Source organism: Ranitomeya variabilis, chromosome 1, assembly GCF_051348905.1.
Source record: "Ranitomeya variabilis isolate aRanVar5 chromosome 1, aRanVar5.hap1, whole genome shotgun sequence".
Lineage (NCBI taxonomy): Eukaryota > Metazoa > Chordata > Amphibia > Anura > Dendrobatidae > Ranitomeya > Ranitomeya variabilis.
The window spans coordinates 897588406-897608100 of NC_135232.1; the positions used below are offsets into that span (position 1 = coordinate 897588406).

General features: G+C 41.7%; 1 protein-coding gene across 1 annotated transcript in view; it reads left to right on the top strand.

Annotated features, from left to right (window-relative positions):
• Positions 1-19695, top strand: part of LOC143788784 (uncharacterized) — a 170038-nt gene that overhangs the window by 146557 nt on the left and 3786 nt on the right. Inside the window, exons 8-10 of the mRNA XM_077278669.1 lie at positions 1440-1484; positions 10476-10577; positions 16979-17155. Coding sequence (XP_077134784.1) covers positions 1440-1484; positions 10476-10577; positions 16979-17155 — 324 coding nt within the window. The remainder of the gene's footprint in view (positions 1-1439; positions 1485-10475; positions 10578-16978; positions 17156-19695) is intronic.

Sequence of the window (19695 nt, forward strand, 5' to 3'; positions counted from 1 at the left end):
AGGAATAAAACAGGGATAGACTGGTTCCCCTTTGTTGTATATATTTGAATATTGTTTTGGCCTCAGTCTAATAAAATTGCATTTGCACTTTATTTTTACATTATCTAGTTAACTATAAGGGATTTCCCTGGGTATAAGACCCCTATCCTAGTAATGGTCGCTGACTTATCAGCATTAAGTTAGCACTAGCACTTTGTAGATCAATTTTTGATGTTATACACCTTGATACTAACCTCGCCTCTTTCCAGTTTATGGATACTAACTCAGTTGTAGGGATTTATGGTTTATATCAAAGGTGTCAAACTGCATTCCTCGAGGGCCGCCAACAGGTCATGTTTTCAGGATTTCCTTGTATTGCACAGGTGATAATTTAATCACCTGCACAGAATGATTCCAGCACCTTGTGGAATGCTAAGGAAATCCTGAAAACATGACCTGTTGGCGGCCCTCGAGGAATGCAGTTTGACACCTCTGGTTTATATGGCAAAAAACATTATTTTTAAGCAACTTCTTTACTCACATCAACGAGGTGCATTAGGGTGAGAAGGGTCAGCCACCGACAAGTTGTGGCGCCGTCTGCGCTGGTCTAGGGTGCCAACATCCGCTGTAAAGTAGGAGAGAGACTAAGGAATGAAATAGGGATAGATTGTGTTCCCGTTTTTGTATATGTCCTAATTTTAATAATTGTGTTGATTCTTGTCTTTTGTATGTGTAGAGTTTTTTTTTAATCCATAAATTTAAAGGTATACATGGCTTTAGTCTCTACCCTAGAAATCAAAGTATATTAATGGGATTTTCCAGGCTCTAGACAAATTTTTACAGTTATTGTATGTGATTGCTGATTACTGAATCATGGAGGTGTGTAATGAAAACACTGTCACAATTCCCTTGTATTCCTAGCATGAATGGACGGTTATGTGTTCACAAGTATGCGTTTTACATAGTTCAGGTTATATGTTGAATAAATTCCAGTCCACCCACTTGCTCTGGAAATAGCAGGGAATTGTGACAGTGGGTGCATAGGTAATCTGCAGACACAGAATGGCTGAAAAAAATGTCTACACCTGGTTCTTTAGGCATACATATATTCATTGCAGTCTATATATATAATCTTCATTTTCTAAAATGCCTGGTAAGCAGGTAAATAGTATGTCATAAGGATTACACATTAAAATATAAGAGCGGTAACCAGATCAGAGGAAAGTATACTCCAGCTTTAGGTACCAAAATATTTTTCTCATTATGGATGCTAGTTAAATAGTAGGATTGTATTTCTAACACAAGAGGGCGCTGCAAGACTGTTTATTGGCATCCTACCAAGCTTATGTTCTTTCATATATTCTGTTAAATTCATACAATAGTGTTTGAAAATGCATTTAGTGCTAAGTCTGCATCCAGTCATCTTGCTGCATTTAATAATATCTTATATATTTTTACAGCAACATTTGTTCCAAATGTAGAAGTGCTGAATATTCTACAAACTGGTAGGTTTGTTGTACTGAAGTATATTGTGCTGTAGATAAACTTGGTAATAATGTATAATTATTGAATATAGGCCCCCTTCACACTACCTGATGATACCTTATTAGTGCTGGCTGTCCGTGTGACATACTATTATCTATTTACTTCATAATCATATCTATCCTATATCTATGTCCTAAGAAAATCAGGCAGCACTCCAAAAAGATAGTGAAAAACAGGGACTTTATTAGTACACCTAGTGTGGCAACGTTTCGGCTGTGAAAGGTCTTTCTCAATCTGTGACCCCCCTTTTGGAAAGGGGGAATGTTGAAAAGATATTATACAAATGAGCAAAGTGGGGGAATACTTTGGAGAAGGGCAGTGTGTGGGGAGTATTTTAAAGAGGGGCAGCATGAGGGAACATGTATTGACGGTGGTTCTGAAGCTGCATTAATGTTCTGATGGTGTTTCTGGCGCTGCATTCATGTACTAGTTGTAGTTCTCATGCTGCACTCATGTAATGATATTGAAAAAGACCGAAACCATGGGAATCCATAACCATAATCCCAATAGGAAAGGGGCAATACCTCAATGAAGCCTACGTGACACGTGTGTCGGGGCAACGGACATACATCAGGGTCACTCTCCACATTGATAAGCTCTGCACTGTATCATGTTGGGGGATCATTTAACAATACAATGGTTACATTACCTGCACTTATCTTGACAATATTGAAAGAACACTGTTTTTGTACTTTGGTGCCATTTTGTGGCCATACCATATTATTCCCCAACATTGTTTCCTTATATCAGGATTTATTGTATTTGTATATTTCTTCCATTAACCTTGGTATATGGAGTCATTATTAACAGTTCCTACATGTTTTCGTTTACAAGTATTACTGCCTGTGTTGACATCCTATTTTTGTGCCCTCGCCATTGATCTACTAACGTTCATGTATTGTATTGTTACTGTTTGCCATTTTGTAAACTAATATCTTGTGAGAAATGCAATTTATACCCTGTTATAATTCTACTATGACTGACATTTCAGTGTAGCTCACCCCTAGGGTCTATTACCCCATTGTTCTGTAGGATTTATTCATGTAATGATGGTGATTTTTGTGCTGCACTCATATACTGACAGTGTTTCTGGTGCTGCATTCATGTACTAACCATGTTTCTGGCACTGCATTCATGTACTGATGGTGTTTCTGGCACTGCATTCATGTACTGATGGTGTTTGTGGCACTGCATTCATGTACTGATGATGATTCTGATGCTGCATTCATGTACTGATGGTAGTTCTTGTGCTGCACTCATATGTTGATTGATGGTGGTTCTGATCTTGTACACATGTAGCCATCAATATCGTGTTTCATGGTTATGTTAAAAACAACATGAACATGTAGCCAATTTTCTAAGTGAATATATTTCTAAAGGTGCTATTGACAAGATATTCTCACCAGATGTTGGTAACAACCCATCCAATCCACCCAAAGTAAATTAATCAAACTCAGATGTCCATAAATTATGTGTAATAATGAGAATTGACACGGGGAAAAAGTATTGAACACGGTTACTGTAATTTATTTTAATACTTCGTGCAAAGCCTTTGTTGGTGATCACAACTTCAAGACGCCTCCTGTATGGAGAAACTGGTTGTATACATTGCTCAGGTGTGATTTGGGTCCATTCTACCACATAAACACTCTTCAAAACCTGAACGGTCCTTGGGCTGCTTCTGTGAACTCTGAGGTTTAGTTCCTTCCATACATTTTCTATTGGATTTAGGTCAGGTGATTGTCTATTTTATTTTCTTTCTCTGAAACAATTGAGAGTTTAATTGGCTGTGTTTTGGGGATTTGTTGAAATATCCACCCTCATTTCATCTTCATCATCCTGGTAGATTGCTGCAGATTTTCATCAAAATGTCTCAGTACATTTCCATTTATCCTTCTTTCAATCATATAAAGTTTGCCAATATCATTGTAATAATTATAGGGGATAATTCAGGAGACTCTTTGCGTGGAACAAGACAACAGGACACAGTTTTATAAGTGGTAAAGTTTATATTATCACACGGTGATTCAAGCAGGTGCAGAGAGAAACTCAAGTTTATAACACTTGGTGCAAATAATAAACGCAGCTAGCAGTCAATAGGAAACTTCAGAGGTAGATGCAAACAAACCGAAAGTCTATGAAGCACAGTTATTCTTGAGGAAACTTGACACGAATAGATCCTTGACTTAGTCCAGAAACAGATAGATATGCTATTAGGCAGTTCAAATCATATCTTAGCTCAACCAGGGAGGCCTGGTTAATAGTCTCAGGTTTTGCAGAGGAGAAACAGCTTACATGTCCAGCAAATGCAGATGGAAGTAAACACGAGCAGCAGATGAAGGAGGATTACTGAACACTGGTGTATGCAGCAGGAACTCAGAGCAGAGTGGCAGGATCTCCAACACAGGTTCACAGGAGCAGGTGCAGGTGCAAGGCCAGGGAGTAATCAGGAGCTGGATGCAAAGCAGAATAATCTAGCACAGACTGAAGGCTGGGGTGGAGTTTTATAGCAGGAAGACAAGTGCACATGAGACCAAAAACTCCATGTTGGAAAAGGGCAGCAATGCACAAAAGGTAAAAAATGTTCAGAGTCCTGACATTACTCCCTCCTTAGAAGCGGCCTCAGGACGATCCTGGACCTGGTTTCTCAGGGAATCTCTGATGAAAACGAGAAATCTTCTGTTGGGCATTGATGTTTTCCACAGGTTCCCAAGAGTCTTCCTCAGGGGGATATCCCTGCCATCTTATCAGATATTGGAGCCGATTCCTGCGAATCCTGGAATCAATAATTTACTCCACCACGAATTGTTCTTGCCCATCAATAACCACAGGCTGCAGAGGTGGCACAACATGTCCCTGGAAGGTATTAGGAGATACAGGCTTTAGTAAAGATACATGAAAAATTGGGTGTACCTTCATTGTCCTAGGTAGCTTCAGCCAGCAGGCCACAGAGCTCACAATACCGTTGATCTTAAAAGGGCCAATGAATTTCTGTCCAAGCTTTTGTGAAGGAACATTTAACTTCAGATTCTTAGTTGCTAACCACACGGAATCTCCTACTTTGAACATGGGTGCAGGTTTACGGAATCTATCAGCCGATCTCTTATAACGTTCTTGAGCCGTGGTCAGGGATTCCTTCAGAACCTCCAGATTTTGTCTCATCGCAGTCAGCCTTTCCTCCACTGCTGGAACCGGAGAATTAATTGGAGACCTAGGTAAAATACACGGATGATAACCCAGATTGGCAAAGAAAGGTGTAAATTTAGTGGAGGCGCTATGAGAATTATTATATGAAAATTCGGCTAACGGCAACAACTCCAACCAATCATCCTGGAGATGGCTGACATAGCATCTTAGATATTGTTCCAGAATCTGGTTGGTACGCTCAGTCTGACCATTTGTCTGGGGATGGTAAGCAGAAGAGAGACAGACATTAATGTTGAGTGCAGAGCAAAACCCCTTCCAGAATCTTGAAGTGAACTGTACTCCACGGTCAGAGATGATTTCATCCGGCACCCCATGAAACCAAAAGACATTCTGTATAACCAAGTTCACTGTATCTTTAGCAGAGGGGAGGCCGGTGCACGGAACAAAATGAGCAGCCTTAGGCGATCAACTACCACCATGATTGTATTCATGCCCCCCGATCTAGGCAGCTCCACAATAAAGTCCATTGATATAGACCCCCAAGGGCGGGACGGAACAGGTAATGGTTGTAGAAGACCCTTAGGTGCCACATGAGGAGTCTTGTAATGGGCACATACCTCGCAAGAGAGAACATAGTCCTTGGTATCCTTCAGGTAGGTTGGCCACCAGAAGAATCGGCTCAGGAACTCTTGTGTCTTCTGTACCCCCCTCTGACCAGCCAACTTGGAGTCATGTACCAACTTGAGGATCTGCAGACGGACGACCTCCGGGACGTAGATACGTCGATCTCTGAACCACATGCCACCCTTAAAGATAAGATTAATATCCACAGGTGGGTTGGCCAGAAATACATCACCTTCATAGGCCTCCCTGCACTCCTTCCACAAGTCCTGATCATGGATAACTCCGATGAAATTGGCATCAGATAGAATGGTCTTGGACGGGGCTCCAGGTACAGAATCCGCAGCATGGATTCAGGATAAAGCATCAGCCTTCCCATTACGAGAACCTGGACGGTACGAGATAACAAAGTTAAATTGATTTAAGAATAAGTTCCAATGAGCCTGACGAGGAGAAAGACATCTAGCGGATCTAAGGAACTCTAGATTATCCTGTAATAATTATAGGGGATAATTCAGGAGACTATTTGCGTGGAACAAGACAACAGGACACAGTTTTATAAGTGGTAAAGTTTATATTATCACACGGTGATTGAAGCAGGTGCAGAGAGAAACTCAAGTCCACAACACTTGGGGCTGGGATTCCAAAGGTGGGTGGCCGCACTGCCCGCACAGGCGCAGTCTGCAAGCCTGGCTGGGACGTCAGACGGCCAGAGCTTACTGTGCCTGTGCAGCACAGTAGTACACAGCGAAGGCGCCGGTTTTGAAACATAAACAGCGCTGAGGGGGCGGCGCCGAAAGCCAATGAAGATTGGAGTGACGGCAGAGTAGCGGTTCAAGCTGGGGAGTGAGGACCCGCCTCCCTGGCTAGAGACTGGTATGGTGGCTAAGTATCAAAACGCTTTATTTTGGGAATACTTGAACCTAAAACTAAAAGAGCCACCTTGTTAGAATGCAGCATTACTGCTGCACAAGGTGGCTCTTTTAGTTTATAACGGCTGGAGGGGTGTGACAGTGGCCCTTTAAAGCCTCATGCTGATTATCTATGGGCATTGTAAAGGTCATTTCTGGGTCATGCAGAGTGCAGCACTGTTCCTTGTGTGACAGTACTTTTTCAGTAGCTTTGTCCTACTCTGAGTAGAAATGATCAAATATTTTCAGTCTTCGGTTCGGATTGCGATCGCCGAATATGCAATATTCACCAATTAATTAGTCGAATATTCACCGAACATAACTGAATGCCATTCAGGGCAATGGGAGGCAAAAACAAATGCATGAACAACCCCTTATAACGGCCCCAAATGCTGCCAAACCACATCAAATGAGGGACAGGGTGTACTTTTATTGTTTTGGTTTTTTTTAAATAAAGAAATGTATTTATGGGAACAATATATTTTTTTTTCTTTATTTAGGAATTTATTTTTTTTTTACATGTGTGAATATTTTTTTTTTTACTTTATAACATTGCCCCGGGGAGCATCATGTTATAGGGTCAGATCGCTGATCTGACACTTTGCAGAGCACTGTGTCAGATCAACAATCTGACAGGCACTGTAGGGACGCTTGCAAGTGCTTGCTCTGAGCAGGCGCTTGCAAGCCACCTCCCTGCAGGACCCAGTAGCAGCCCTGTGGCCATATTGGATCCGGGGCCTTCAGGGAGGAGGAGGTAGGAGACCCTCGGAGCCATGCAATCACATCGCGTTGCTCCGAGGGTCTCAGGGAAGCACGCAGGGAGCCCCTTCCCTGAGCGATGCTTCCCTATACTGCCGGAACACTGCGATCATCTTTGACCGCTCCTGGCACATAGCGTCGGATGTCAGCTGCGATAGTCAGCTGACACCCGGCCGCGATCGGCCGCGCTCCCCCCGTGAGCGTGGCCGATCCACTATGACGTACTATCCTGTCACTGGGAATTAAGTCCTAGGTCATCTCGACGGGATAGTACATCATATGGGATAAAGGGGTTAAAGTCAGATCCCTTACTGTATGACACTAGGAACAGAAGATTTTTTTTGTGGCCTATGGAAAAGGCCTCTAAAACACACTAGATGCTACAAACTATTTTAAACTCAGGTCCCCTACTGTATGACACTAGGAGCAGAAGATTTTTTGTGGCCTCTGGATCAGGCTTCTACAGCTTAATTTCAACCCAACAAAATGACAAAGTGTGATATGGCGGGTTGTCTAACTTTTTGCAACTGAAAAATTATAAATTATATATTTTTTTAATGTGCCTTAGATCTGCAGACATGTTCATATCATCACCACAAAATGGCAATATGGGATACAGCAGGCAGTTTCACATTTAGCAACAGAAAAAATATATAGTTTTTTTAATTACATAGTGAAAAATATTAATTAGAATGCTATACTTGTGCATGGAGCACAATAGAAGCAGTGCACAGCACAATTGTAGGACATGTGCCCTGCTGGCTTTGTCTGTGGAAAAAAAATGCTGGAAGGTAAATTTAACAGCCACACTGGACACTATATAGCTACACTATTAGACTTATATACTACCACCTAGCTAACTAGCTAAAATCAGGGATACAGCGGGTTTTTTCACATTTAGCTAGTGAAAAAATACCAATTAGAATGCCATACTCTTGCATGGAGCATAACAGAAACAGTGCACAACACACTTGTAGGACATGTGCCCTGATGAAAAGTGCTGAAAAAACTTTTGGAGCAATGCAAATATTTTACCGCACTTTAACTGACTGTTACCTTTTTTTCCGATTTTATAAAAATTTTCTCGTGTTTCCGATCACGAATCTAAATGTGCATATTTGTGCCAAATTTATATTTGGTGACCGTCTTCTGAACAAATTTGCTCAACACTACTGCTTTGTTTCTGCTTTCTACTGTAACAAATTTGTTGGAAAATAATTTTTCCAGCAATATAATGCATTTAACATTTGTCTCATGGGGTTTATGCCTTCTTTTGGATCAACATGTTAGGTTATAGGTTGAACTTGAGAGTTTTATGGCTTTCAATCTTAAAAGCTATGAAACTATGAAACTTTAATGGTCTGTCATTGCTTTTTCTGAGGGAGAACTCTGCAAACTGCTGTTGGAATGGCCCTGCTGAGGAGGGAATGTGATTTTGCAAGACTGATAGCAGCAGCTCAATCAAAAACTAATTGGAAGGGGTAGGAAGATGAGTAGCTAACTGCTGTATAGAAATCATTGGGCTGGAGAGAGTTTACTGGGGTCTCATGAATTAACTCCTCAGCCTGGAATGTAAATGTGGCACCCCTGAGTCCGGTTTCCATGGTGACATTGCCTCCCTCTAAGGGATGATATCATGTCTGGAGGCAAGAAGGAAGGTCCCCATGCCAGGTAGCACAGTGTACATGTCAATTCCTGCTCCAGGCCAGAAAGGGGAGCTTCCTTATAAATTCTGGTCAGCAAGTGTGGTTAGTGAGTCAGAAAGAAGTCAGCTGAGAGAGTAAACAGGGGAGTTGTCATAGAAATGGGAGCCAGCTGGAGCTCGTGACAAGACAGTGAGAGAGGAGAGTTGGCAGTATGTCTGTGGAGAGGGAAGGGACAGGAGCAGAGACAAGAGCTCAGGGGAATAAAAACTGCATATAGCTGACCCCAGAGTGGAGCTCTGATAAAAAGGGAAGCCAGAGTCTTTGGCTGGGTGGGTGCTGTACGCCCTGACAGCCGAATCTGGAGGGCAGGGGACTGCAAGTTCCATGGCAATACCAATCACCTGAAGGCACAGTAGCAGACCAAGAGCCCAGGGCTGACAGTGAAAAGGACAGTGCCCGTGGAATAGACTCACGCTGCCTGCCATACAGGTTAGAAATTATCAAGCAGGAGAGGGCCGCAGCTTAGCTACAAGCAGCAGGGACCCTAAAAGAGAGCACAGAAGGAAAGTCCTCAACCCCACCTGGCGGGGTGGATCCCCTGAAAGCCTCCAGGCAAGCCGGACTCAATCCGTCATCTGTAATTGGTACCACAGATTGTATCTACTTTCAAGTAAAAGGTAAAGAAAACTGCACCTCTCTGTGTCCTTCACTTATTCTCTGCACCCCAACGTTCACCACCATGTGAACAATCAAATATATTTGCCCTGTTGCCCCGCTCTACCCGTGGGTAGCTGAACCATCCTTGCTGCGTCACCATCATCCACAGTGGACCTAAACCGCAGCGTCAGCCACCCATTGCCGAACACCACGGGTGGCATCATGACCAAACACCACATAATTATCCTCCATTTTATGACATGGCCAGGGCCACAGAAATGGATCACGGCCCCGTGACCTCCCCCATAAAACTGTTCGGTCCGATTCTGGGTACCCCACGGCCCTGGCAGGTGCATCATAACTACAGTGCATAGTTAGCCAGGCTCAGTGGTCGATCATCAATGTACACTATGTAAAATAAAAGCTCTCATATTAGGAAAATGACAGAAGATAAAAGTCAACTGCAAACTTGTTTATTTTCATGTTGTCTAACACTTCCAGTGGTCCTATTTATGCTATCTATGAAGTTATGAAACATCACTCTACCATATAAAAACTAATGCCATTAGCTCTCTTGAAAAAAAGAGATATAATTCCTTAAAGGGGTTCTCTGAGTATATAATATTGATGACCTCTCTAAAGGAAAGGTTGCCCATATCAGATCACTGTGGGTCTGACTGACTGCTACACATTAAATGGAGATGGGCTGCTCGGCTCCACTTAATGCTTTCAACCCACAACTGATCGTGTGTGTGCTGGATGCCAGAGCCCCAATAATCTGATATTGATGACCTACTCCATGGATAGGTCATCTATATTATATACTAGACAATGTTTTTAATTAATTAACGATATTTCTAAAGAGAAAAAGTCATTTACTGATCGATTGTGTCACAAATGATTAATAGTAAAAGGTAGCTTCATATGTGACAAGTGAATCACAGTCGGACACATTTGTAAGCGTGTATCACATCTCTGAAACAGTTCTATGTCATTTTACTGACTTCGCATCAAGAAAATATGAGGAATATTGCAGATTTCAAGGATGAGTAACATTGTTTGACTGTGCTATTTGCTCTGGCCACTTTCCTTGACATTTTAATTAAATGGACACTTTGACAGGACAGTGTAATACATTTTACTCTGCATCAAATATGTATATTATCATCATTTATAAGAAGCAAAACTGTTGTGTGATAATACATTGCAGAAACTATCTGGAATATGCAGAGCACAGTTCTACCATTGTCAAAAGAAAAAGAAGAGGATATAGAACATCATGTACCTACGTCTTTCCTGAAAACCCGAGCTGGTAAGAGTCATGTTACTCTTTACTTGCTTTTCAAAGAAGTATAGCAAAGTAGGATAACCATGAGTGTATCATATATTTTTGTTTTCATCTTTTGTGACTAACTGCTATGCATATGATATATTATAAGGCAATTTGTTTCAATAAAACATAGATACTTATTTCTGGCCATACAGTTTCCCTCCAAATAACTTTTGTTTTGGTTTAATATGTCAGCTTTAACTAAAAGCATAATTTCCCTATACTCTGTTACAAGATGATATCCTGAATTTATTTGAGGCCACTCGGTTGTTGTAAAGTGGATTACAGCTTGACAAGAGTTTTACTGGCCTGTTGAAATATTACGCTGTAAGGACAAAGTGCATTGGAAGTCACGTCTTCATCAATGATTTCAGGTTTATCATTCATTCTATTTGCCACAAGTGTATAAAATCCAGCCTCCAGCTATGCAGTTTGCTTGTAAAAACATTTATGAAATAAAAAGTTTCTCTACAGAGCTCACTGAATTAGAGCATGACACTGTAATAAGAAGCCACCCTTGTAGTAAAAGGAACCTGTCATCAGCTCTGATATACAGTACATCATTCTAATATGATGTATATATGCCCTCGATCCGGCCTGCAAGACAAGAAAAGGCTTTTAGTATACTCCCCTACTGGGTGCTCCGGTTCGATGAGCGTCGCTGCTTTGGTCCATTGCTTCCTCTCTTCTTGCAATACCATCCTCCTTTTCTGCTTCATGTGGATGCGATCCACAGTGTTCCAGGCATGGTGCTTCTGTGCAGGTGTACTTCTCCTTGCCCTGTCGAGGGCAGAGCAAAGTACTACACTGAGCATGCGCAGGAAAAGGCCAAAGAGCCCCTGCGCATGTGCACTGCAGAACTTTACTATCCATGGTTATGACCACTAACAGCTAATTAACTCACTATGAGTTGTCATAATCATAGATACGCAAGCTACTGCATTTCCCAGGACATAGGGTAGATGACATACAGTGCCTTGCGAAAGTATTCGGCTCCCTAGAACTTTTCAACCTTTTCCCACATATCATGCTTCAAACATAAAGATTAGTGTTGAGCGATACCGTCCGATACTTGAAAGTATCGGTATCGGAAAGTATCGGCCGATACCGGCAAAGTATCGGATCCAATCCGATACCGATACCCGATACCAATACAAGTCAATGGGACTCAAGTATCGGACGGTATTCCTGATGGTTCCCAGGGTCTGAAGGAGAGGAGACTCTCCTTCAGGCCCTGGGAACCATATTAATGTGTAAAATAAAGAATTAAAATAAAAAATATCGCTATACTCACCTGTCCGACGCAGCCGGGACCTCAGCGAGGGAACCAGCAGCGTTGTTTGTTTAAAATTCGCGCTTTTACTTGGTTACGTGAAGTCCCGGCTTGTGATTGGTCAGGGCGGCCATGTTGCCGGGACGCGGACCAATCACAGCAAGCCGTGACGAAATTACGTCACGGCTTGCTGTGATTGGTCCGCGTCCCGGCAACATGGCCGCCATTAACCAATCACAAGCCGTGACGTCACGGGAGGCTGGACATGCGCGTATTTTGAAAAGCGCGCGTGTCCAGCCTCCAGTGACGTCCCGGCTTGTGATTGGTTAATGGCGGCCATGTTGCCGGGACGTCACTGGAGGCTGGACACGCGCGCTTTTCAAAATACGCGCATGTCCAGCCTCCCGTGACGTCCCGGCTTGTGATTGGTTAATGGCGGCCATGTTGCCGGGACGTCACTGGAGGCTGGACACGCGCGCTTTTCAAAATACGCGCATGTCCAGCCTCCCGTGACGTCCCGGCTTGTGATTGGTTAATGGCGGCCATGTTGCCGGGACGTCACTGGAGGCTGGACACGCGCGCTTTTCAAAATACGCGCATGTCCAGCCTCCCGTGACGTCCCGGCTTGTGATTGGTTAATGGCGGCCATGTTGCCGGGACGTCACTGGAGGCTGGACACGCGCGCTTTTCAAAATACGCGCATGTCCAGCCTCCCGTGACGTCACGGCTTGTGATTGGTTAATGGCGGCCATGTTGCCGGGACGCGGACCAATCACAGCAAGCCGTGACGTAATTTCGTCACGGCTTGCTGTGATTGGTCCGCGTCCCGGCAACATGGCCGCCCTGACCAATCACAAGCCGGGACTTCACGTAACCAAATAAAAGCGCGAAATTTAAACAAACAACGCTGCCGGTTCCCTCGCTGAGGTCCCGGCTGCGTCGGACAGGTGAGTATAGCGATATTTTTTATTTTAATTCTCTTTTTTACACATTATTACATTAATGTTGTTGCGATACCCGATACCCGATACCACAAAAGTATCGGATCTCGGTATCGGAAATTCCGATACAGCAAGTATCGGCCGATACCCGATACTTGCAGTATCGGAATGCTCAACACTAATAAAGATACCAAATGTAAATTTTTGGTGAAGAATCAACAATAAGTGGAACACAATTGTGACGTTGAACAAAATTTATCGGTTAATTTAAATTTTTTGGGAAATTCAAAAACTTAAAAGTGGGGAGTGCAATATTATTTGTCCCTTTACTTTTAGTGCAGCAAAATCACTCCAGAAGTTTATTGTGGATCTCTGAATGATCCAATGTTGCCCTAAATGCATAATGATGATAAATATAATCCACCTGTGTGTAATCAAGTCTCTGTATAAATGCACCTGCTCTGTGATAGTCTTAGGGTTCTGTTTGAAGCACAGAGAGCATCATGAAGACCAAGGAACACAACATGCAGGTCCGTGATACTGTTGTGGAGAAGATTAAAGCTGGATTTGGATACAAAATGAAATGATTTCCAAAACTTTAAACATCCCAAGGAACACTGCTCAAGCGATCATATTGAAATGGAAGGAGTATCACACCACTGGAAATCTACCAAGGCTCGGCCATCCCTCTAAACTTTCATCTCAAGCAAGGAGAAGACTGATCAGAGATTCAGCCAAGAGGCCCATGATCACTCTGGATGAACTGCAGAGATCTACAGCTGAGGTGGGACAGTCTGTCCATAGAACAACAATCAGTCGTACACTGCACAAATCTGGTCTTTATGGAAGAAGTAAGCCATTTCTCAAAGATATCCATAAAAAGTGTCTTTTAAAGTTTGCAACAAGCCACCTGGGAGACACACCAAACATGTGGAAGAAGGTGCTCCGGTCAGATAAAACCAAAATCTAACTTTTTGGCAACAATGCCAAACAATATCTTTAGCATAAAGGCAGCACAGCTCATCATCCTGAACACACCATCCCCACTGTCAAGCATGGTGGTGGCAGCATCATGCTTTGGGCCTGCTTTTCTTCAGCAGGGACAGGGAACTGTTGTGAATTCCGTTCTGGAGCTCCCTCCTGTGGTTGCTAATGGTATTTTTGTGAGTTCTGCCCTTGGGCTCCCTCTGGTGGTTTCGAGTGGAACTGCTGCTCCTTTGGGTAGCTCTGGCAGCTGCCTTCACTAATCGCCTTGCCTGGGTTTGTTATTTAAACCTGCTCTGGGCTTTAGTTCATGCCAGCTGTCAATGTCCTTGGCTTGGATTTGTTCTCTCCTTGGATTCTATTGCTCTGCAAATATGTCTCTTTTTGTCCAGCTTGTCACTATTTCATATTCAGGCTAGCTGGAAGCTCTGGGAAAGCAGATTTGCCCCTCCACACCGTGAGTCGGTGTGGAGTTCATTTTTGTAAACTCTGCATGGATTTTGTAGTTTTTAATACTGACCGCACAGTATCCTTTTCTCTCTGTCTATCAAGTTTAGTATTGGCCTCCTTTGCTGAAATCTGATTTCATTTCTGTGTACGTCATTTTCCTCTTCACTCACAGCCAATATTTGTGGGGGGCTATCTTTCCTTTTTCGGTTTTCTCTGAGGCAAGATAGCTTTCTATTTCCTTCTTTAGGGGTAGTTAGTTCTTAGGCTGTGAAGAGGTGTCTAGGGAGAGTTAGGAACATCCCACGGCTATTACTAGTGTTGTTGTTAGGATTAGGGACTGCGGTCAGTAGAGATACCACCTTCTCAGAGCTCGTCCCATGTTGCGTTTTAGCCACCAGGTCACATCAGTGTGGCCTCTTAACCACCAGGTCATAACAGGGAACATGGTTAAAATTGATGTGAAGATGGAGGGAGCCAAATATTGGACCATTCTTGAAGAAAACCTGTTTGAGTCTGCAAAAGACCTGAGACTGGGACGAAGATTTGTCTTCCAACAAGACAATGATCCCTAACATAAAGCAAAATCTACAATGGAATGGTTCACAAATAAACGTATCCAGGTGTTAGAATGGCCAAGTCAAAGTCCAGATCTCAATCCAATCGAGAATCTGTGGAAAGAGCTGAAAACTGCTGTTAACAAATGATATCCATCAAACCTCACTGAGCTCAAGCTGTTTGCCAAGGAAGAATGGGCAAGAATTTCAGTCTCTCAATGTACAAAACTGATAGAGACATACCCAAGCGACTTGCAGCTGTAATCGCAGCAAAAGGTGGCGCAAGAAAAGTATCAAGTTAAAGGGGCCGAATAGTATTGCACGCCACACTTTTCAGTTTTTGAATCTCCACAAAAATTTTAAATAACCAATAAATTTCGTTCAACTTCACAATTGTGTTCCACTTGTTGTTGATTCTATACCAAACATTTACATTTGGTATCTTTATGTTTGAAGCATGATATGTGGGAAAAATGTGAAAAAGTTTCAGGGTGCCGAATACATTCGCAAGGCACTATAGCAAATCAGAAGTACTACACTACATTTCTAATTGGAGATATTTGCTAATATTAATATTATTACACCTGCTAAATGTTGGGATAGGATCTTTCAGATGGGAATACCCCTTTAAGTTCTTCAGCATACAAAAAGTGTTTATGATAATTGTATGCTTCCAACTTTGTGAGAACAATTTACAAAAGGCCCTTTCTGTTCCAGAATGACTGTGCCCCGATGCACAAAGCAATGTCCATAAAGGCATGGTTGAGGAAGTTCAGTGTGGAAGAATTTGACTGGCTGCACAGAGAACTGACCTCAACCCCACTAATCATCTTTGGGATGAAATATATTAATCAATTGTTTGCCAGGCTATCTAATCTAACATCAGTGACTGACCTAAAAAATGTTTTTCTGAATGAATGGGCAAAAAATTCTCACAGACATACAAAATTCTACCACTTTACAAAATCCTAGAAATGTGGAAGCTGTTTGAGCTGCAAAGGTGGGAGCAACTCCATATTAATGCCTAAAGATACAAATAAGGAGTTGCATTAAAGCTCCTGTATGTAATGTATGTTTCCCAATACTTATGTCCATGAAGTGCACATTGAATCAGTTTTTCAAGAAACTGAAATTGTTTACTGAATTCAAGAAAAGGTAAAGGTGGATTCATCTACATAATGTGGGAAAAAAGTGCAAGACCCAGCCTTTAGTGGTGAAAAAATGTTTAATGCTTAAAGTCAGCATATTTTTCTGAATATTATTTTACTTTTGTTGAATTAAAGACTATTGTAGAGATAAAACTTGCCTGTAAGTTTCCCAAAAAATTGGATTTTCCCTCATTTCAAATTTTTGTAGTTTGATTCACGTGAATTCAACAAAATGGTTGCCGGAACTTGACTCACACCTGTCCCGCCACTGTTGCAGATCTCTGTCTTATTCTCTACTCCAACTGGCCTCTTCTTTTCTCCAGTATGCAACAAACTCTTTGGGCATTTTTACTCTGTGCCAGCTGCTAATACATAGTTGACTTCTGACGTCACAATGCATGTCATGATGTTACTACCTGGATCACCTAAGGCGTGGTCAGCATCTTGGGTGGTTCACATCATGTTGCTTTGACGTCATGATGTACATTGGGAAGTCAGAGGCATAGTCAGTGCTGGAAGCTGTACAGTGGAAATTTGTAAAGAGGATGTCCCATGTCACAGGAAAGAAGAGTTCAGGAGAAGTACAGGATATATTTATATAGCTCCAACATATTCCGCAGCGCTTTACAAATGATAGAGGGTATTTGTACAGACAATTGACATTACAGCGTAACAAAAACACAGTTCAAAATAGATACCAAGAGGAGTGAGGGCCCTGCTCGCAAGCTTACAATCTATAGGACCAAAAGGTGGACTGCAGCTGTGGCAGGAAAGGTGAGCGACAAGTTGAATATTGTTTTTGGTTTTTTTAACTCTACTTTTAGTATATTCTATATGTAGAGACCCCAGAGCTTAAGGAACATTTGATTTCCATCAAATAAATTAATTAAATTGAGCAAACTGACAAATTTGAATTTTGGTGGCATCAAGTACAAATAATGACTATGAGTGGCACCAGGTTATCTAAGGAAGCAATAAATATTTGTTTATTAAAGGCTACAATTGAATTTAATTGAACCTTCTCTATGTTCAGATTTTCAGGTATTTTTTTATGGAGCAGACAAAGACGCAGATGGATATCTAACCTATGTAGAAATAAAGAATGTTCTCGGAGAGGAGACTCCACGTGAGGAGTTACTAGCACATTTTGACACTGACCAAGATGCAATGTATTCTTACATGGAACTCATGAGGACATTTCTGTTAGAAGGTGTGAATATTCAGTCGTAAAGGGAACATTACCTAAAATCAATCTTTTCAACCCAATATGACAATTGCTCAGAGGACGGTTTCTGATTTTATGGTCAAAAATAATTCACAGGTCTACAAAGAAAAAATAATGTATTAACCCCAACACGACTTGTCTGTAATAACAAATGCGATAGCTTTTGATCCTTTGACTTGTCTTTTAACTCTTTAACCCCTTCACGCCGCAGCCCTTTTTCATTTTTATTTTTTGCTCCTCTTCTTCCCTTCTTCCCAGAGCTATAACTTTTTTGTTTTTCCGTCAATATGGCCATGTGAGGGCTTGTTTTTGCGGGATGAGTTGTACTTTTGAATGACACCATTAGTTTTACCATGTCATGTACTCGAAAACAGGAAAAAAATTCCAAGTGAGATGAAATTGCAAAAAAAGTGCATTTCCACAACTGTTTTTTAGGATTTTTTTTTACCATGTTCACCAAATGCTAAAACATGTCTAGGTTCTTTTTTATTTAAGTGGTGAAAAAGATTCCAAAGTTTGCAAAAAAAAAAAAATTGCGCCATGTTCCAATACCTGTAGCGTCTCCATTTATTTGTGTTCTCGGGTTGGTTGAGGGCTTATTTTTTGCGTACCGAGCTGTCGTTTTACATGATACCATATTGGTGGAGATACAATCTTTTGATTGCCCGTTACTGCATTTTCAGGCAATGTTGCGGTGATCAAATAAACCTAATTCTGGCATTTTTATATTGATAGATTGGGCGATACCAAATGTGTGTTTGATTTTTTTACCCGTAGCATCTCCATTTTTCGTGCTCTCAGGTTGGCTTTTTTTTGTGCGCTGAGCTGACATTTTTAATGATACCATTTTGGTGTGGATACGATCTTTTGATCGCCTGTTATTGCATTTTAATGCAGTGCTGCAGTGACCAAAATATGTAATTCTGGCATTTTTACTTTTTTTTCGACACGTCGTTTACCGATCGGATTAATTATTTTTATAGCTCGATAGATTGGGCAATTCTGAACGCGGCGATACCAAACATGTGTATTTTTTTAATTATTATTATTGATTTATTTTGAATGTGGCAAATGGGGGGTAATTTGAACTTTTAATTTTTTTTCATTTTTTTATATTTTTTTAAAACTTCTTTTTTTACTTTTTGCATGCTTCAATAGTCTCCATGGGAGACTAGAAGCTGTGACAACCCAATCGCCTCTGCTACGCACAGGCAATGATCAGGTCACCTATGTGTAGCAGACATGCTCACTTGCTATGAGCATCAACCATCGGGCGGCGCTCATAGCAATCTAGCAATGACAACCAATGAGGTCTGCTGGACCATAAAGATCTGCTGTATTTTTACTCCAATCCCAGCCATCTCTGCCAACTTTTGAAAACTAGGGGCAGCATGGCTGGGATAGCATGTGGTCAAGTGTGCCTGACAAATTCATCATAATTTACATCATAAAAGGGACTAAAATTACAATAGAAATGTTTGCAAGCCCCTGACTGGCATACACATAGCTCTCTAGAACATGGTAACTAAAAGATGGGCCAAATTAATTAATCTGAAGGGGAGATAAGCTTATAGGGCACCATAATAATACCATGTGGATGCAGACCTATATTTGGGTTGTTGTTTCCCCCACGTCATTTGTGTTCACCTGAAGGTGTTGTGTAAAGAACACAACACCTTGGTTCTTCTGGATGGTAGTGGATGCTGCTGCCAACTGTGATCCGGAACTGGTAGCCCTCGGTAGAAAATGGATAGATAGTGTGAGTCTTACAGGTTAAATGCCATCAGTGGCAGACAATAAAAACAGGAAAAGTTGAAGTGTACTTTATGACCCACCAAAAAATACATCATAACCACATCTGTTTGTGGGCATGGTCAGTACATATATATTACATTAAAAATAAAGATGAAAGTTGATGTCACTAAAACTGGAGTGTAGGAGTTAATTTTTGGTTTTAAAACATTTATTTATTTTACGTGCTTATATAGCACCAATAATTTCACAGCGCTTTACAGACATCATCATCACTGTCCCCAATGGGACTCACAATCTAGATTCTCTATCAGTATGTCCTTGGAATGTGGATTGAGACCTAAGTATCTGGAGGAAACCCACGCAAACACGGGGAGAACATACAAACTCCTTGCAGATGTTATTCTTGGTGGGATTTGAACCCAGTGCTAAACACTGAGTCACCATAGTACCATGAATCAGTTTCTTCTTTACATCAAAATGGGTTATCATTAGTGTTGAGCATTCCGATACCGCAAGTATCGGGTATCGGCCGATATTTGCTGTATCGGAATTCCGATACCGAGATCCGATATTTTGGTGGTATCGGGTATCGGTATCGAAACAACATTAATGTGTAAAATAAAGAATTAAAATAAAAAATATTGCTATACTCACCTCTCCAACGCAGCCTGCACCTTACCGAGGGAACCGACAGCGTTGTTTGCTTAAAATTTGCGCGTTTCCTTCCTTACGTGAAGTCCCGGCTTGTGATTGGTCGCGTGCCGCCCATG